The sequence below is a fragment of the Phalaenopsis equestris genome, unplaced genomic scaffold (assembly GCF_001263595.1).
Source record: "Phalaenopsis equestris unplaced genomic scaffold, ASM126359v1 Scaffold000008, whole genome shotgun sequence".
In the NCBI taxonomy this organism is placed as follows: Eukaryota; Viridiplantae; Streptophyta; class Magnoliopsida; order Asparagales; family Orchidaceae; genus Phalaenopsis; species Phalaenopsis equestris.
Window position 1 is genome coordinate 652646 of NW_018164450.1, and position 19412 is coordinate 672057.

General features: G+C 36.4%; 1 protein-coding gene across 1 annotated transcript in view; it reads left to right on the plus strand.

The window, feature by feature from the left end:
• Positions 1-379: 379 nt before the first annotated feature.
• LOC110018317 overlaps positions 380-19412 on the plus strand; it is a gene marked incomplete at its 5' end in the record, with an annotated part of 45409 nt that continues 26376 nt past the window's right edge. Inside the window, 2 exon segments of the mRNA XM_020715596.1 lie at positions 380-727; positions 805-1020. Coding sequence (XP_020571255.1) covers positions 380-727; positions 805-1020 — 564 coding nt within the window.

Genomic DNA, 19412 nt, shown 5'->3' on the forward strand with positions numbered 1-19412 from the left:
CACTTCGTGCTTAAGAGCAATGGTATGATTTTGAAGAAATTGCACTCACTTAGCACTTAGAATGATGTGATCTTTCCTTGTTCTGAGTGTTTAGATAATTGTGTTGATTCTACCAATTGGTATATGAAAAAAATATAGTTCTCTTTTATGTTTTTCAACATAATTTTCTTAAGACAACTTGCTGTTATCTATGAAGGTTGGAATTATTCTGCTTGAAACATCAATTACGAATGGTTGAAAGTAGGTATCACTTGAACCATAATTGAGCTGGTTTAACTTTTAAGTTGGCAATACAATGCTTTTTCTATTTCTTACACAAGCGGTATAATCTACTTCTGAATGTCTCATGTCGTCATGTTAGATACCTATATTTTCCCAGGATATTGAAGTGTCTATTAGCAATGCTAATTCAGGAGAAGGCTACATAGGACTGTTTGTTCAAATGCTTGGTCTAGACAATAACCCTGTAGACAGGGAACATGCTGTGATGACACTTTGGAAATATTCAGATGGGGGAAAGAATTTTATTGATGTTATTATGAAGTTTCCAGGCTGTGTGAAACTTGTTCTCAGCCTTTTGAAATCAGGTAATTTTTCTACATGTGAAGCAGCTGCAGGCCTTCTGCGGAACATATCATCAGTTAACTTGTATAGAGATATTATAGCCGAAAGTGGAGTGATTGAAGAAATTGTCTGGCTGCTTCATCAACCCTGTTTGACTATAGGGGTAAAGTTGAAAAGTATTATTCTTTAAAAGTATAATTTTGAAGATGATGTTAATTTTTTGACAGTGTGCATATGCAGGTAAAGGAGCAAAGTCTATGTACATTGTGGAATTTATCCATTGATGAGAAAACCAGGATAAAGATAGCACATGGTGATTTCTTACCACTCCTTGTTAAGTTCCTTGATGATGAAGAAATCAAGGTAAAAGAGGCAGCAGGAGGTGTTTTGGCAAATCTGTCATTGAGCCCCTGTAATCACAACAATATGGTAGAAGCTGGTGTAATCCCAAAGCTGGTGAGTCTCATTTTTTTTAAAATTTTGGTAAGCAAATACTCAGATTTTAACAATTGACCGCTGAAACAAATTTATATAAATACTAATCACTACCAGGCTTATATGTAATAATGCAGTGTCGTGTATAAGCATCCAAGCATAGTTAGATTAAAACCAATGCAGATAAAGGGGTCATTGGTATGTGCGTGCATACTGATCTACATGCATTTAATCAAAACATGTGAGGAATCTTTTATCAAATTCAAAATATTTTAGGAATTTTCTAGAGTTCCACTATCAGTCTATCAATCATATAAATGTACCAAGAGTGTTGTTTCACAATATAGATGAGACACTGTCAAGAGATGTCACTCTCATTTTGTTAGGACTTTTTGATCCGAATTTTGATGTTTCGCATAGGCACTAGCTCATATAGATAATTAACCCTTCTGATAACAAGAGAACACTTTCGATTAAGCCTATGCATAATCAATGGATAGTAGCAGCAAATTAAAAGTTTTAGATTATAAAATTTATCACTTTTGAGCTTAAAGCAGATTGTGGGGGGAACGATGACGAAGTCGATCAAGATTCCATGGTTCCATCGTTTCAGGTCATCTTAATTCCTAATATACTTAGTTAGAGGAGATAGTCTACCCAACGTTACTAGAAGTTCATTGTCAACAATCATGGGTTGTATCGTTTAAGGTGCTCTAATAAATCTGGGGTTGATGTTTGTCTGGTGGGACAAAATTAAGTCGTCCTTTGGGCCAAACCACGTGGACAGATGACTTTGGCCACATCTTTACTGGCTTGAAATTAGTTTGAGCATGAACATAATTATACACTTAATATAATATTCACTTTTTGTGAGCTATAATCAATTAAAAGTTTGTCTTTCCTGACAAATTTTTGTGCAGGGTAGATGAGTTTTGTTTTCAAGTCTTTTAAATGATTAAGTATAACTTGACTAAGTTGGTTGATTACTTTGAAAACTTGATTTAAAATTGACATCTTTGGCTGAAATCTTATATCAACTTTGTAATAGTTTAAAAACAATTAAATGAAGTATAGAAAAAGGATTTATCAAGGGTTTAGTGTTGTGTCAGATATAACCGTGGGGAGTATTTCTTTTAAGAGGAAAATGTCACATTTTTTTTGAGACAAACCAGACAGGTAACAGGGATTCAATTGTTTGTTTTACAAGCAGAGAGAACGAGAGACAAAGATTGGTAGAGAGAGCGGAGAGCGAGGGAAGGTAGAATGGTGTAATCGAGAAGAAGAAAAAGCCGAAGGAGGAGGAGGCTTCATAACCTCAGTGTATTGACGTGTATCTAGAGCAAGGAAGACGATTCGTGTGTAGACGAAGGAGGAGGCATCGTGTGGCTCTTGCTTTTCATGGAGAGGAAGGAAGATGATCTCTTGTGTACGATATTGGGTCAAGTTGATATTAAAGTCGGGCTTCCTGTGCAGGTGTTTGTTTGGGTTATCGACGTCAAAGAAAGGAGGGGGTAGCGTTGAGTGCTTGCGCTGCAAGGTTGAGTTGCGATCGAAGGTAGAAGAGGAAGTGAAGAAGCTCGTGCGTTCGTTTTAGGGCAGACGACCGAGGGTTAAGAAAAGAGTAAATTTTGAGATTTTAATCAAGTGATAAAATATCACATAGGTGTGCGCATGCATGTGTGTGTATATGTTTAACTAATGTTAATGAGAGGTTTACTTGAATTGGGATCAAAGATACTAATGTTCTGAATTTGTAGGGGTAAGGTGAGCGAACTTTTTGTACAAGGGAAGAGGAAGAATTATGGGCGTGAAATGGAGAGCCGAAGCCTATTAAAACCCTAAGTTGCAATTTAAGGTAAAATTTTATATTAAAATTGTTTATTGGAATTTTATATACATTAAATTGATATTTATTTAATATATTAATTTGAAATTATGCCAAATTGCGGTCAGGAAGGCTAACAAGAAAATTTTGCATGCGAGTAAGGGAGGAGATCAATCTAAAAGCCTATAAAGTAAATGCTAATGATTATATTATTATTAGAATTAATGAAATGATTAGTTAAATTAACATTATTAAAAATTTATTCAATTAGAAAGTGTGGATGAAGGCTATTTAGAATTGAGATTGGTAAAATATCGGCGATTCACTGAAGTGAACGATTAAGCTAATAAAAAGATCTACTAAAGATTGATGCAAGTAATTATATTCTAAACTTCATTAATCCTTTTTATTTCAAAATGTATGCTCTAATTCATTTAGATTTGAATTACAATAGATTCTTTATATTGTTATACGAGAAATATATGCATGACAAAAGATCTATAAGTTATGCATTATATTATGATATACATTTTATATATATATATATGTATTTATTGGGGAAAAAGCATATGAGGCTCCCTACGTTTTAAAATTAAGAAACATGTACAAAAGTTGGAGGGGAGGAGGATCTCTGTCTAAAACATCTAAAAATACTTTTAACTCACCCGCAATCCTCCTCACACATTACAACTCACGCGAAATGAAAACTCCAAACTTAGAAGTATACCCAAGCTAAAAAAGCAAAACTCAAAAATAGTATACCTCCCGTGTAGTAGAAATAACAGGAAAAGAAACAAAAAAGAATCCAAGAAAAAAAAGAGGCAGCAGGAAACTTTTAATCCGCTGGAAACACTCCAGCAAACAACAGTGCAAACTGGGATGTCGATCGATTGAGCAGAGCAGCCAAACAGCACAAGACCAGCGTAAACCAAGAGATCAGGAGAGCCAGAGACACAAAGCTAGAAAGGGGTGCAATCCGAAACCTGCCAGCAAAATAAAGAAACCACAAGAGGGAGGGTGCAAAACCAAACCACAGTAAAGATACGAGAGCACCCAAGTAGCAAGTAGTTTAAAAAATCTAACATAAGGCAAATCCAGGTTATCCCCAGTAAGGAGACGTCTGAGGGGAGCAGGGGGAGATAAACCTACAGAGCATGCATCCCCTGCTTGCCTGGCTAACTAATCGGTTGGGGAGTTGCCCGCTCTATGGATGAAACTCCAACTCACTTTCATATGTATTTCAGAAATTAAAGCAGAAATACGTTTAAAAATGCATATAATATCCCAGAGAGGAGGAGAGATACCCAACAGTATATCATAGAGCATTTTCAAATCAGTTTCCACCTCATCGTATGAAAATTGAAAGCAATTGCCACCGTTAATGCAAGAAAAATCCCCCAACTTTCTGTGGCTAAGGAGTTGTTAGTAGCAACAAGAGAATAAAAATAACACATACACTTACCCTCCAAATTTCTAAAAATGCCCCCAATCACAACAGATAAATGGTTCCAATTGATGGTTCCAAGTGGCATCCACATTCACCTTAACCCATTCGGAAGAAGGGGGAACCCACCTGATTAAACTAGGGGGCCTGAAGTTCGAAACATCATTGGTACACACCCTGAGGGCCTTGGTGTAATAGGCCAACACATAAGAAGCTGTCATTAGATGCTATAGGAGGGAGGGGGGGGGGGGGGGGACCCTCCCCCCTTATCATCAAAAGCCTTCCATTTCCATAAATAAATACTTAGGATGCCTCTATGGATCCAGGGGATACCAAAGTGTAAGACCAATATATTCCAAACATCAAAAGAAAAAACACATTCAAAAAATATGTGTCTCGAATCTTCCTCTGAGACTTTGCACATAGGACATCTCGAAGCCAATTTAAGACCTTTCAACTTTAGAATGTCATCAAGAGGCAGTAAAGAAGAGAAAAATCGCCAGAGGAAAAAAAGGAGATAGAGGGAGTTAAAAGTTTGTGCCAAATTTATTTTCCTCAAAATCAATCCAGGTGAGAGTGTAAAGTGTCATAGAGTAACTTGCAGACCGATTGAGAAGTCATCCTTTTCCCCACGGGGAAATCCCTGCGGGAAGGGGTAATAGGTATGGTATTTATATGCTTAGCATTTTGCTCCCTCACAATAGAACACAGTTTGGTGAAATCCCATCTATCTTGAGAAAAGAAATCAGAAACAAGTAAGTTATTAGTATGGGGAGGATGAGAATATTCAGAGAGAAAAGGCAATCCCCAATTATCACTCCAGAAAGAGATGTTACCGTTACCAATGTCCCAAAACATAAAATCACTAGCAATAGACCTAGCATTAACAACAGCTTTCCAGATCCGAGAATCACCAACCTTTCACAAAACCTGGGAAGGGTGGGAAAAATCACAGTATTTCTGATGCATAAAAGTGGCCCATAGAGATGAACCTATTCTAAATTTAAACAAGAGTTTGCAAATGTTTATTTCAACCGTGTGTTTCAAGGCTTTAAAGCCAAAACCGCTAGCCTTCTTAGGCTTATACAACCTTTGCCAAGAGTCCCAAATCTTTTTGGCACCATTCCCCACCCAAAGGAATTTATTAAAAAACCTCTCTATGACATTAACAACACTTTTCTTCAGATTAAACACCTGCAAAACATATAGAGGAATACTCTGAAGCACACTAGATAGCAATGTTATCCTGCCCCAAGTAGAAAGGAAAACATTTCTCCAATCGTTAATTTTACACTTGATTTTTTCAATAACATCATCCATATGAATCTGTTTCCTCTTTCCTCTAATCAAATTAACCTCAAGGTATTTAAGAAAGAGAAAAACATAATGATAACCTGTATAAGAAACCCTCCAATGAATAAGTTGCTGCTTAACCCGTTTGCTTAAATACATATGAGATTTGTCACAATTAAAAACTAGTCTAGAACAATTCTGAAAATCATTTAAGAGCCTCATTATTTGTTTTAAGGCAAGTTTAGAAGCATTAGAAAAAATAGTAACATCATCCTCGTAAGCAAGGTGAGAAACCACCATTTTGGACTTATGAGAAAACTGTGTATGAGGGTGAATCAGTTGAAAATGATTGAGCATTCTAGATAAATAATCAAAGGCTAAAATGAAAATAATAGGGGAGAGAGGGTCCCCCTGTTTAATGCCCCTGCAAGCAGTGAAGAAACCATAACAATTACCATTAACTAGCACGGAGTAATGATTGCTAGCCAACCATCTTTTAATCAATATGCAAAAACTGGAATTGAAACCTCCGACCTTGAAAACGTTGATGATAAAATCCCAGCTAATAATATCAAATGCCTTATTGATATCTAATTTGATAAATAGATTGTCACCTCTGCATTTTTTATCAAGATCTTTTAAAATTTCCTGGGCTAAGAGGATATTGTCAGAAATATCACGGCCTTTTTAAAAGCCGATTGATGTGGAGAGATGAGAGAAGAAAGATGAGGTTGTAGGCGGGTCACAATTAATTTGCTAATAATTTTTGAAACCACCGAAGTGAGCGAGATAGGACAGAAATTCTTCCAATGCAATTTATAATTAGATTTATGTATAATAACTATCAAGGCGGCAGTAAAATACTTTCCAAGATCTTCTCCCTGAAAAAAACTTTGAATCGCAATAACCACATTTTTTTTATGATGTCCCAATAATAAATATAAAAAGCAGAAGTGAAACCATCAGGGCCAGGAGCCTTCTGGGAGTGAATATCTTTGAGGGCAGAGAAAATTTCCATCTCAGAGGGGGGATCAAACAAAGAGAGGGAGGAAACCATATCTCTATGAGCATCAAACATTTCCAAATGAATATCAGTGACCGACAGAGCATCAACATAAAGAGAGGTAAAATAATCAGCGACATTGGAACCAATTTGATCAACATCAGTGAAGACAACACCCTCATCGGTAACAATCTTAAGAATGACATTAATATTCCGTCGATGTTTAATGGTGGCGTGAAAATACTTAGTGTTTCAATCATCATTTCTAAATTGAGTGTCACAAGTTTTTTGTCTAAGAAAATCTTCCTCGATAGTGATTTCCTCCAAGAGAGTATGGTGAGCATGGACTAACTTAACAACAAGATCAGGAGTGTCGATCACCTGTGCCTCCAGTGCATCCACCTCATGTTGGGCATTCAAAACCCTGGAATGCACATTGCCAAAAATATCAAAGTTCCAATTCTTTAAAAAAGTAGCCACATTTTTATGCAATTGTCATAAAATAAACCAAGGGCTGCCACTCCACCGCGAGACCCAAGTATGTTTAATCAAATCAAGAAATGTAGGATGAGAATTCTAAACATTAAGAAATTTGAAATGAGAGCGAGCATGTTTAGCATGAAAAGTCAAGCTAAGCAAAATTGGATTATGATCCGAAGCAGTATGATTAAAATGCTTGACATGAATAATATTATAATAGCCTAGAAAAGAGGAGTTTCCCATAAATCTATCCAGTCTCTGCATAAGAAGGCCCCTCCTCCAAGTATAAGAAGGACCCGAGAAACCCAAATTATAGAGGTCTGCATCGGCAATGTGCTCACAAAAATGATTGATAAGGTTTGTATCGACTTTAGCACCACACATTCTCTCCGAAGTAGACATAATCATATTTAGATCACCCCAATTAACCAGTTATCAGATATAAAAACACTCATTTGTGTAAGCTGTTGCCAAAGAAGTAATTTGTCCCGTAATAAGGAGCCAACGTAGATAAAGGTAGCCCAACCATGAAAATCCTCTACCTAATAATGAAGTAGAACATACTGCACATTATCATCAATAATGTTGAAAGTGACATCCTTTTTCCAAAAGAGTCAAATTTTATTGTCTGATTACTATAATGCATGTAATTCTTGAATTTCTTAATGATATCCTCCTTATGAACCGACACAAACGGCTCCAATAGAACAAAGATGTCTGGCTTATGGACCCTACATAAATGTTTTAAACGATTAAAGGAGTGGAGGTCTGCCACTCCCCTAATGTTTCATACAAGATGTTAAATATGTTGGCCCAAAACACCCCCCTCCTAGTAATCCTAGGGGGAAGGTGCAAGTGCTCTCCCTCAGAATGATAAGTGACATCAATATTATTTGAATTTGTCATGTTAGGAACTTCTGATTTCTTTTTACCTCGTTTCCTACTGTATTTTTGAATTATGCATTCGGAATCCAAAGCCAAGGCAACAACAACAGCTGGGTGAGGCGGTGGAGTGGTAGAAAGTATAGTAGTGTGGTGTGTAGATAGTTGTGGAGTGTCCTGAATGTGTAATTCTCTAGGCAGTGCAATGGGGAGCTGTACCATATTTTCTTGCTCAGGTGTATTGTGTGTGGCAGCAAGCGGCTCCACATTCTCTTCTGACCGCTCAAAGGGCAAAGGGGCCACGTGTGCTACGCCTTCGAGATGGGCATCACTGGTTTCCTCCAAGGTAGGAGTAATTTGTTCAGCAACCGGTTCAATAGGAGGTGTTCGATGGGCATATTTCTGTTCAACAAAGGATAAACGGCCCGAAGAAGTTTTCCTCAGTTGAGGATGTAGGTGAAGACAGTGTATCAAATCATGCCCAAACATACAACAGTGAGAGCAGTAATGAGGATGTTTCTCAAGAATCACCTATTGCCAATATCCCGTATGATTAGAACCAATCCATACCTCCTCCGGGGGGGGTAAGGTAACATCACGCTCAATCAGAACTCTAGCCATTGAAGGCCTCGTTAAGTTATAGGTTGGGGCATTTAGCATCAATGGCTTACCATACATAACAGCAATTGAAAACAAAATTTCATGGTTAAATCCCCCTTTAAACTAGGTAGCCGAAGCCAAACTGGAATAATAGGAAGCTCAGCCCGAGGATCAAAGTCAGTTGTCCATTTAAGGACTTTCATCCAGGCATCCTCAAAACAAACTGTTCTTCTCGCAAAAAGTTTAGCGTAGTCATCCTCGTTAGATAGCTGAATCAAGATATGTCTGATAAATAATTGCACATTAGAGTAAGTACGCATATTAACACTATTGCCTAAATAATTGCAGATTACTACATGACCTTTAAAATTATGCATGTAAAGAATCCTACATAATAGTTTATTTATGAAATTATTATATTTTGTATTTTATTTTGATTATAATAAAAGTACATTTGTTCATTAGTAGATGAATGAAAATATCTCATAAGAACGTATGTTATGAAGAATTAAATGACATGTTACCAATGCTTGTATGTGCATAATATGAGTTCACCCCCGAATGATACAGACAACGGACGTCAGTGTACCTGGGCGCGTAGATGATTTCCTACAATCACAGAGAATTGTGATGTTTAGATTATTAACCGCTGTGTCGACGAGAGAATATCAACCGGGGCCGAGTGACGACTTTTCTACCTTAGGCAAAATTGCTAACCATTGTGCCGATATGAAAATATCGGTCAGAGGTGTGTTAGGTTATGTTTTGATGATGCTCTTAAGACAAACAAATGTGTATATTAAGAGTATAAAATAAAAGTAAAGTTAAAGTTAATGCATGCAAAAATTTAGATTATTCAATTGAGTCAATGTCATTGATACATATGCTAGATTATTATAAGATTTTTTATAGAAATATGAAGGACGAGCATGCATATTATCTCTTTGTTGTGGTACTGTAGCTTAGAAATGTGATTGCTCTTAAGTTATTTTTAGATAACTCATTATATTTTTTTTGGTTTAAACTTTTGATTAAGATGAATTAGAGGAGATAATATTTACAGAAGGCGTGGGTGACAACCTGAAAGGTAATTTTTTATTTTGTTAATTTAATTGAATTATTTAATGTCTCTTTAATTTAAATTGTGAATAATAACTGATTGAAATAGAATAATAAAAAATTTAATTTCCATCATCCGACTGTCCATCCACGTCTTGGTTAATTCTAAGCCCCTCGTGACAAAAGTGTTATCAAAGTAAATGTTTTGATTAATCAACCTGAATCTTAATGATAGAGCCAATAAAATGATTGAATTAACTTATAAATGATAGAAATTAAAATTTTAACCGAGTCTAATTAAAATGTATCATTGCTACTTCAGAATTATGGATGATCAGGAGGAAGATGTTAGGGTTGATAATGTAGAATCTGATATATCTCTCAATATCCCTGTGATTACAGATGCTTTTGCTGAAATGATGATTGCAGTGACTCAGTGATTAGGAACACTCAACCTCAGTCTGGTTCTAATGAGGGCGACCAAATGCACAAGTGTTTGAAACTATTTCAAGATATGAGACAACCTCTCTTTTCTGGAGGAAGAAGTCTGGTGAATGCTGAGAACTGACTGCTGAGAGTAGAAAAGATTCTAGATGGAGAAGGGTTACATTTGCCACATTTACCATTGTGGGAGAAACTGAGAGACCGGGCAAGTTCAGTTATGAGAGAAATTTGTTGGTCATTCTAGCCCCTTGGTACAGTGGGTCGAGTTCGCGAGGTTCTTCAAAAATTGGTTTGTATCACTGCAATCATGAGACAAATACAAGATAAATTCATTAGGTTGGTGCAAAGAGATCGATCAATTATGCATTATGAAATAGGGTTTTCTATGCTATCGAGATATGCTCCTTAAATCGTTCTAAATGCAGAGGAGAAATGTCATAGGTTTTTTCTGGATTGAAGGATTCAATCAGACATCCACTAGTGCCACTTGAGATTGAGGACTATTCAGTGCTAGTGGAGAGGGCTAGGCGGGTGGAAATTGATTTTCAGCAGACTTGGAAATGTAAGGGCATGCATAAGAAGAAGAGCTTGAATAAGCTTCACAAACAGTTCATTCTCCAAAGTCTAACATGAAGAAGTTAAAGTCCTATACTGATGGAGTTATTAAGCAGGCCGACAACAACATTATAGAGCCCTGTGTTAATTGCGCGAAGCAATATCATGGTGAATGTTTGTTTGGTTTGATTGTATGATACTTATGCAAACAACCAGAATATCAAACGAGGAATTTCCCTAATTTTGCTTGGAAATTTATATTAAATGTTAACTCAGGAAGGGATTCAACTCAGAGGAATTTTTAGGAGGGATCTACTTCCAGAAGTGCGCAACAGAGAATGACAGAAGCTGATACCGTGGCTCTTAAGGAGCAATTATGGAAGAGCATTCAACCAAGAGTCTATTCCTTAACTCAACAAGAACCAGAAGAACATATTGCTAGTAGCGCAGATGCTAATTAAGTTTGAAGGGTGAGATGATTTATTTTGGGTGTCATTTGGTTATCTAGTCTTATCTTTATGAATTTTTATTTTAGAAGTTGGGTGTGTTAATTTGTTGCTGTATTTAGATATGTTATTTTACTTATGTTGTTATGTTTCAAATATTTGGGGAATTAGTTGAATAATTTATTTCAGATGAAAGATTTATCTCATCTACTTTTGTTTTCATTTAACAAGAATGAGATTTTTATGATAATTTGTAAGTAGTTCATGTTTCATTTGTATAATAATTAGTTGAGGAGAAGTTCATAAATTTTGAGGATGGAATTTTTGTAGTGAGGGGAGATTGTAACAACTGAAAAAAAAAGAAAAATATAAGTAAAAGATTTATGAAGGGTTTAGTGTCGGATATAACCATCAAGGGTTTTTCTTTTAAGAGGCTAATGTCTCATTTTTTGAGACGAACCAGACATGTAATAGGGATTCAATATATATATATATATACACACACACACACACACACACACACACACACACACACACACATATATATTTGTTTTATCCAATTTCAATGGTGGACAAGCAGCAAGTTGATAATGTCTTCTCTCGATTGCTTAAGCATAACTTATTTCTATGATTTTGGCTTGAAATCAGAAGCAGCAACAATTAGCAACAAGCAAGCAATTGTAACAATTGCCAATATCAAGCAAAAACAATACAAATGTAAGGCAGAGGGCTATCAGCAGAGTTGTATATTTGTATGTGCTATTATAGTTGCTGCTCAGTTCTAGTACAGGGATCATATACCATTGGTGGTTTTGCTATTGTTGTTATGATTTTGTTACAATATATTGAGACTGTAGACCAACAACTGTGCGGGATTAGGAAATTTAGAGAGGAGAAGATAGAATTGGAAGATTTTTTATAAATTTCATCACAAGAAATGAACCTGTTTATAGACATATATTACAGGTATAAATTTATCTAATTTAAGCAAACTGCACCAGAAGAAAGAAAACCTTACAAGCTTGATAAGATGAGCTAGATAGCTCTATGTATTATAACAAGCTTGATGAGCTGACAGTTAAAAGGGTTGTTCTAGCATGAATTATCCGAAGAAGTCTGAAAAACTAAACACATCACTATTTGTTGTAATTTGAATTTTTATTCATTGCCTTAGCTTTTTGGAACTTAATCTCCGTCGTATAGTGTTTGCTGTTAACCCAATCATGCTTGTGAATTTTTAGCCACATTGTCTTTGATTTTAATAATCATCGAAGAAAAATACCATTTGTGGCAATTTCATGTAGATGCTAGATTATTAAATTGCAATGAATATAACTGTCACACCTCACATGTCGGGCTTTGGAAGTAATTCACAATACTTAGCAAGAGAGTGTGAGTTGAAAATATAGCAATAATTTAAATCAATATAAATCTGATTTTAATAAATATTATCCACCAATAATATCATCGGAGTACCTAAATTCAAAAATTTCACACATTTTTTCTAGTGAAATACAAAATAATATATGACTACACTGTTGTATCAAATTAATTGATCCTAATCTTAAACATCCTCAATGTTACACCTGAAGCATGAGTGTGAAAAAGTCCTCCATCAGATGCATAATTAGTAACTTGAAATTCTTAAATTTAAGGTACGAGTTTGTCAGAAACAAACTCAATGGGTGAAATCCCACTGAGCAAAATCTAAATGACAAATCATATTGCATAGGATATTGCAAAGAAATGAACGTGAATAAAAATATTTATTATGTTATAGTGATATACAAAGATGAGATTTTCTTAATTTAAATTTATCTAATAATGCTCTTCAAATAATAGAAGAAAAGAGAAACTTATAGAAACAAATAATCATTGTTTTCACATGCCAACATGTCCACTTACATGCATCTCATATGTACATTCTATAAATAATTCTTTAATCATATATTGATGTCTTTATATATATATATATATATATATATAGATAGATAGATAGATAGAAAGCCCAAGGGCTAATATATTAAAAAGAAAGAAAGATACAGATAAATTGTGTGAGAGGATCCAAACATGACACCTTACCCACACGATAAACATCACATCACATGCAAATGGTTCCAAAAAAAAACCAAAAGTACCAAAACACATAGTATCAGGTAGCTAGAGAGCGACCCAATTTTGCCTCTGCCTCTGTCTCTAGTTCTATAAAAGGAATCAGCTAACAAATTGGTAAGATTTTAAGATGATTGCCATTGCTAGTAGTAACTAATGTATCATCCAGTATGTTCCCGAGCTGGAGGGCCTCCATTCTTCTTCTTCCTTCTGGAATAAACCTGTCATTCCTCATCCGAAGACTGACTCACCTGATCATTGGATTGGCTTAAAGTGTGCCAGAAGTGTGTAAGTTGTTGAACATTAGAAGCAATTACTTGTTATATCTGCTGATCTTTTATTGGATCAAATGAGCACTCTCGTGTGTCTTGGCAGGTAAGTGAGCCTTCTTTAATAATAGTGAGTGGTATAGACACGTTTGAATCTGTACTTGTAGTATGGGGAGATGCTTCATGGGACTCCAAAGTACCATGCTCCACACCAGCAGCTGGAATAGTGTTAAAAAGCAGGAGCATCCAGGGGTAGGATGACTTTGGTATGGTGTTCTTCGTTAGAAACTGCGGTGTTGGAAAGAGGGTCGGGTTGCACATTCTCAGTAGTGATGGTAGGTGACAAGACGTCTACCCCAATTCGGTATGAAAAGATTTTTTAAAATGAGCAGGAATTGTAGGTTGTTGATCTTTAGCAATATTCGGTCTTAGATGAGGATACAAGCGATAGCAGATAGAAGAACTGTGACCAAACATACTATAATGAGAGCAATAAGGAGGGTGTGGTTCTATTTCAACCTTTTGCCAATACCCGTAGTGAGTGGTTCCAATCCATACCTCATCCGGAGCTGGTTGAGTGATATCTCTCTCAACAAACACACAAGTCACAGAAAGTCTGGTGACAGCAAGTGTAAGACTATTAACCTTGATAGACTTTCCATAAACAGTTGCTAAGGAGTAGAAAATTTCCAAGTTAAATAGATGTAGTTTTAACCCCGAAAACTTCATTGAAATAAGAATGATAGGGAACTCCGTTTTTGGATCAAAATCGACAGCCCACTTCAGGATTTTCATAAAACGGTTGTCGATATTGATAAGTTTACGAGAAAAAGTATGAGTATAATCCACATCATGAGATAACTGAATAAGTATATGTCTGCCGTCAAGTAAGCCAATATTCCAACTGCTCAATAGCTTCATAGCATCAAAATCCTTTCGAATAATCTCAAATTTTGGGTGACCATAAAGGAATTTCTCCACTAGAGCAAAACACCAAGAAGACGCAAGAGTATTGATTTCAACCTCAGTGAGAAAAAGAGCAAACTTCCCATTTTTTTACCAAGCTTTTTAATGAAAGTGTGATCACAACCACCTTCAAGAGCCTCGTGGAAGTATTGCGGAACATTGCAGGACTTACCGATTCCAAAATTAGGTTCTGACTCTTAACCTGAAAGAGGGGCACGAGTAGGAATAGGAAAGTCGCCAGCAAGGGCAGTGGCATAGGAACAAAGCATCGATGCCATCTCCACAGGCAATATGACCACAGCCAGATTCGAGCGCTTTGGCGAGCCGCGAAAAAGATATGAGCAGACTTCAGACGCGTCAACAACGAAACAAAACTGTCTATCAGGTAGGAAAGCGACAGGCACGTTGTTTGGTTAGGAGATGATGTGCGAATGAGCAATCACACGCCAGTAAGGAGCAGTCAGCCGTCGGCTGGAGCGAGCGTCGTCGACTACGGGGAGGGACGACTGCGAGCGAGCGTCGTCGACTGAGAGCTGTGAGCGTACGTGAAATCGTCGTCATGGGAGACGACGAACAGAAGGAGGGAAGCCGATAGATTTACCGCCGGGAATCACCATCGGGCAAAACCCTAAGAGAGCCCGCTGCCTCTGCCGACGCCATATACATACATACATGTATATATGTATATACATACATATATATATATTGAGAAAGCTCAAGTACTAATATATTAAAAAGAAATAATGATACAGATAGATTGTGTGAGAGAGCTCAAGCATGACACCCTACTCGCACGATAACCACCTCATGAAAAAATATAGAAAAATACATGAGATCCCAAAAAAAATCAAAATTGCCAAAATACGTAGTATCAGGTAGCTAGAGATAGACCTAATTTTGCCCTGCCTCTGCCTCTAGTTCTAGGAAAGGAGCTCGATAACAAATTGGTAAGATGAGTGCCATTGCCAGTAGTAACCAATGTATCGTCCAATAAGTTCCTGAACTCGATTCGGCCTTCATTCTTCTTCTTCCTCCTGGAATAGACCTGTCATTCCTCATCCAAAGACTGACTCACCTGATCAGTGGATTGGTGTAAAGTGTGCTGGATATGTGTAGGTTGTTAAATATTAGAAGCAACTACTTATTTTACCTGCTGATCTTTTATTGGATCAAGGGAGCACTCTAGTGTGTCTTGACATGTAGGCGAGCCTTCTTGAATAACAGTGGGTGGTATAAACATGTTTAGATCTGTACTTGTAGTATGGGGAGATGCTTCACGAGACTCCAAAGTACCATGCTCCAAACCAGCAGCTGAAATAGTGTTCAAAAGCAGGAGTATCCATAGGTAGAACAACTTGGGTATGATGCTCTTCATCAGGAACTACGGTGTTGGAGAGAGGATCGGGTTGCACCTTCTCAGCAGGGATGGTAGGTGGCTGATCTTTAGCCATATCCGACCTTAGATGAGGATGCAAGCGATAGCAGATAGTAAAAATGTGGTCAAACATACTGCAATGAGAGTAATAAGGATGATGTGGTTCTATTTCAACATTTGACCAATACCCGTTGTGAGTGGTTCTAATCCATATCTCATCCGGAGCTGGTTGAGTGATATATCTCTCAACTAACACACAAGCCACAAAGGGTATGATGACAGTAAACATAAGACTATCAACCTTGAGAGGCTTATCATAAACAGTTGCTACGGAGTAGAGAATTTCCAAGTTGAACAGATGTAATTTTAACCCCAGAAACTTTATCCATAACAGGAATGATAGGAGACTCCGCTTTTGGATCAAAATCGACATTCCACTTTAGGATTTTTATAAAATAGTCGTCGATCTTGATAACTTTATGAGAAAAAAATACGTGTTATCCGCATCATGAGATAACTAAATAAGTATATGCCGTCCGTCAAGTAAGCCAATATTTCAACTGCCCAATAATTTCATAGCATTAAAATCTTTTCGAATGATCTTAAGTTTTGGGTGACTATAAAGGAATTTCCCCACTAGGGCAAAACACCAAGAAGACGCAAAAGTACTGATTTCAATCTCAGTGAAAAAAAGAGCAGACTTTTCATTTTTTTTATCAAACTTTTTAATGAAAGTGTGATCAACACCACTTTCAAGAGCTTCGTAGAGAGATTGTGGAACATTGCAGGACTTACCGATAGCAAAACCAGACTCTGAATCTGAAAGAGGAGCACGAGTAGGAATATAAAAGTCGTCGGCAAGGGCAGTGACATAGGAACGGAGCATCGATGCCATCTCCACAGGCAAGATGATCACGTTAGATTTGAGCAGCTTGGCGAGCTGCGACAGTGCGGCAAGTAGACTTCGGGGAATTTGTCTGTCTGGTAGGGCGACAGCTTGGCGAGCTGCGACAGTGCGACAATTAGACTTCGGGGAAGTTGTTTGTCGGGTAGGGCGACAGGCACGTCGTCAACTACAGGTGAGGAGAGACGATGCGAACCGCGTCAGGTTAGGAGACGACATTCAAACGAGCGTCGTCGACTGAGAGCTGTGAGCGCGTGAAATCATCGTCGTGGGAGACAACGGAGAGGAGAGAAGTCAGAGATTCACCGTCGGGCAAAACCCTTGCAGAACCCGCTGTCGCTGCCAACGACATTTTTCATATATATATATATATATATAAGTATTTATATTTATATTTATAGTAAGTTTACTATTATACCCTGAAACTGGGAAAGGTAGGCACCAATTCAAAGGAAATCCAATAATCTCTTGTAGAGTTGTCACTCTATTGATCATTCGGTCTAACTAGCCAATATCTAAAAGGGTTTGATACTAACATACATATTATTATAATTATCATATACATTTCATACATTACAAACCAAATATTTTTAGGAGTATATGAAACATTGTTATGTATGCATAAAATATTAATTGCAGAAATAAAATACTTTGTATTTAACATGAGTAATCAAAATTAAATATTGTCACTCAGAACAATTGAATGTATAGAAGTTTGTGTAGAAATAAATCAAGGTAAACCGACGATCATATCATATCAGTACGATAATGCTAAATAAATTGACTATATACACATTAATAAATACTAACAAGCACACTGATAGGTAGTAAGGAATACACCTTTAACAAGGAATGGATATTTATCTCTTATTTAAGAAAAAATCACCTACCAATGTGGATCATAGGCAGCCCAACTTTTCATTTACGATGCATATATTCTCTGTTTGAGGCATAATGCTCCTCAAATCCTAAATATAAAATAATATAAATAAATTATGTATTTAACACATTACATATCAAACCATTATACAACAACATTCAGTTAAGCACAGTTTTTGAAATCAATCATTAAACATTATACTTAGAATTTGCAGTATTCTATTATCACCCTTAAAGCAAACAAATTTAGTAAAATTAAAAAACAAATGTTTAAAATTATCTCCAAAAACTAAGTTGAACACAAGTATAATCCTTCACCTGAGTGCGTACTAACAGCAAGCCCTCCAACAAACTAGGGTATGAAAATTTCTCTTATTATATCAAGTTATAATTAAATATGATAAATCTTCTTTTGATTAAGTTAGAACTTTCCATAAAAAATAAATGTGGACTCTCCCAAACATAACAGCTATTAATCACAACAATACAATAATTTAGATATATAAATATATATAATTATTGCAATACCCCAAAAGTCTTACATCCGTTGAGCTTATTAAAATTTCCCTAAATATATTATTAAGTTAATTTTAATCATTATACTTCATGAGAATGTAAATATATGATTCACTATCATAAATCTTCTTGTTAATATCTTTAACACACCACACTATTATTTTAATCATCTAGGTTAAAAGATTCAATATCATGATTCAATCAAACTTTAACAACAATCTAACAAACAATGATCATATATATAGTCATTTTGATTTTCCCCTCCTTCGACTTCCTCTCTTCTAGCTCTATTGCAATTTAACAAAACTATAAAGTCTCCCCCTAGAGCCACCAAATTTTTGAAGCCTTTGGAGGACTTCGTCGATCTTCCCTCTGCTTCATTCTATCAAGGCTCCCCTTGTCCATCGATCGATCCCCTCTTTCTCGATTCAATCACCATTCACTTGTTCTCTCGTTCGAAGCCTTAGCCAGCTGCTTGCCCTTTCTACCTCTAGGGTGGGATGGGGTGGAGCGGGTTAGTTGGGCTAGTTCGGTTCAAGTCAATACAATAATCTCTTTGTTATTTTCATAATCTGATTCTCAAATCATGATCTTAGAAGATAAGATTGATAATCTACTCAATTACTCAAATCTTTTGTAGAATCTAGATTATCATGTTAGTAATCTTCATAAATAAACTCTTCATGGAGTTTAGAATTTTAAAACTAGTGGAATTAACACTCATTTTATATACTTCTACAATTGACAAGCTTTTCATTCTTTGGGGTTAAAAATATTGGTGTATAAAATGTTCTATCGTTATGTTTAGATGTTGTTAGATTGGAATACGTGGGATGATTACATGCATAACCAACATGAGATTCATTATAATATAACTTATCATATGGTTATATTGATGAGAATAACATCTTTGATTTTATTTGTAATCTTTAGTCATATGCAAAATATAGTTTAAAATTGTGAATATGAGCAGGCCTTAGCGTTTTTCTTAGGAAAACAAATGGAAAACAATGCCTCATTAATTCAGTGTAAGGTGTACGCCACACATAAAGAAGGTACGCCTTAAGGCTCGCCTTGTCTCAATTATAGTGAGTGCACAATTTGAAATTAGAGTTTTTCTTAGACAAACATTTAAATAGCATCACTTACCCTCATGCCTTGCCTCACTCTATTTTTGGGATGAACACCCCCCCATGCAACCACTCTTCACGCAAGCAAACTGTCGAGCCTCTCCGCCATTGCTGCTATCACCAGTCCTCTCTACCACCATCGGGTTGCCTTTTCCTTGCCAAATTTTCTTCCTCTACAAGGGACTCTTCTTGCTTCTCCTAGTCTATTTTTTTTTGTTTATGGCAATTCTT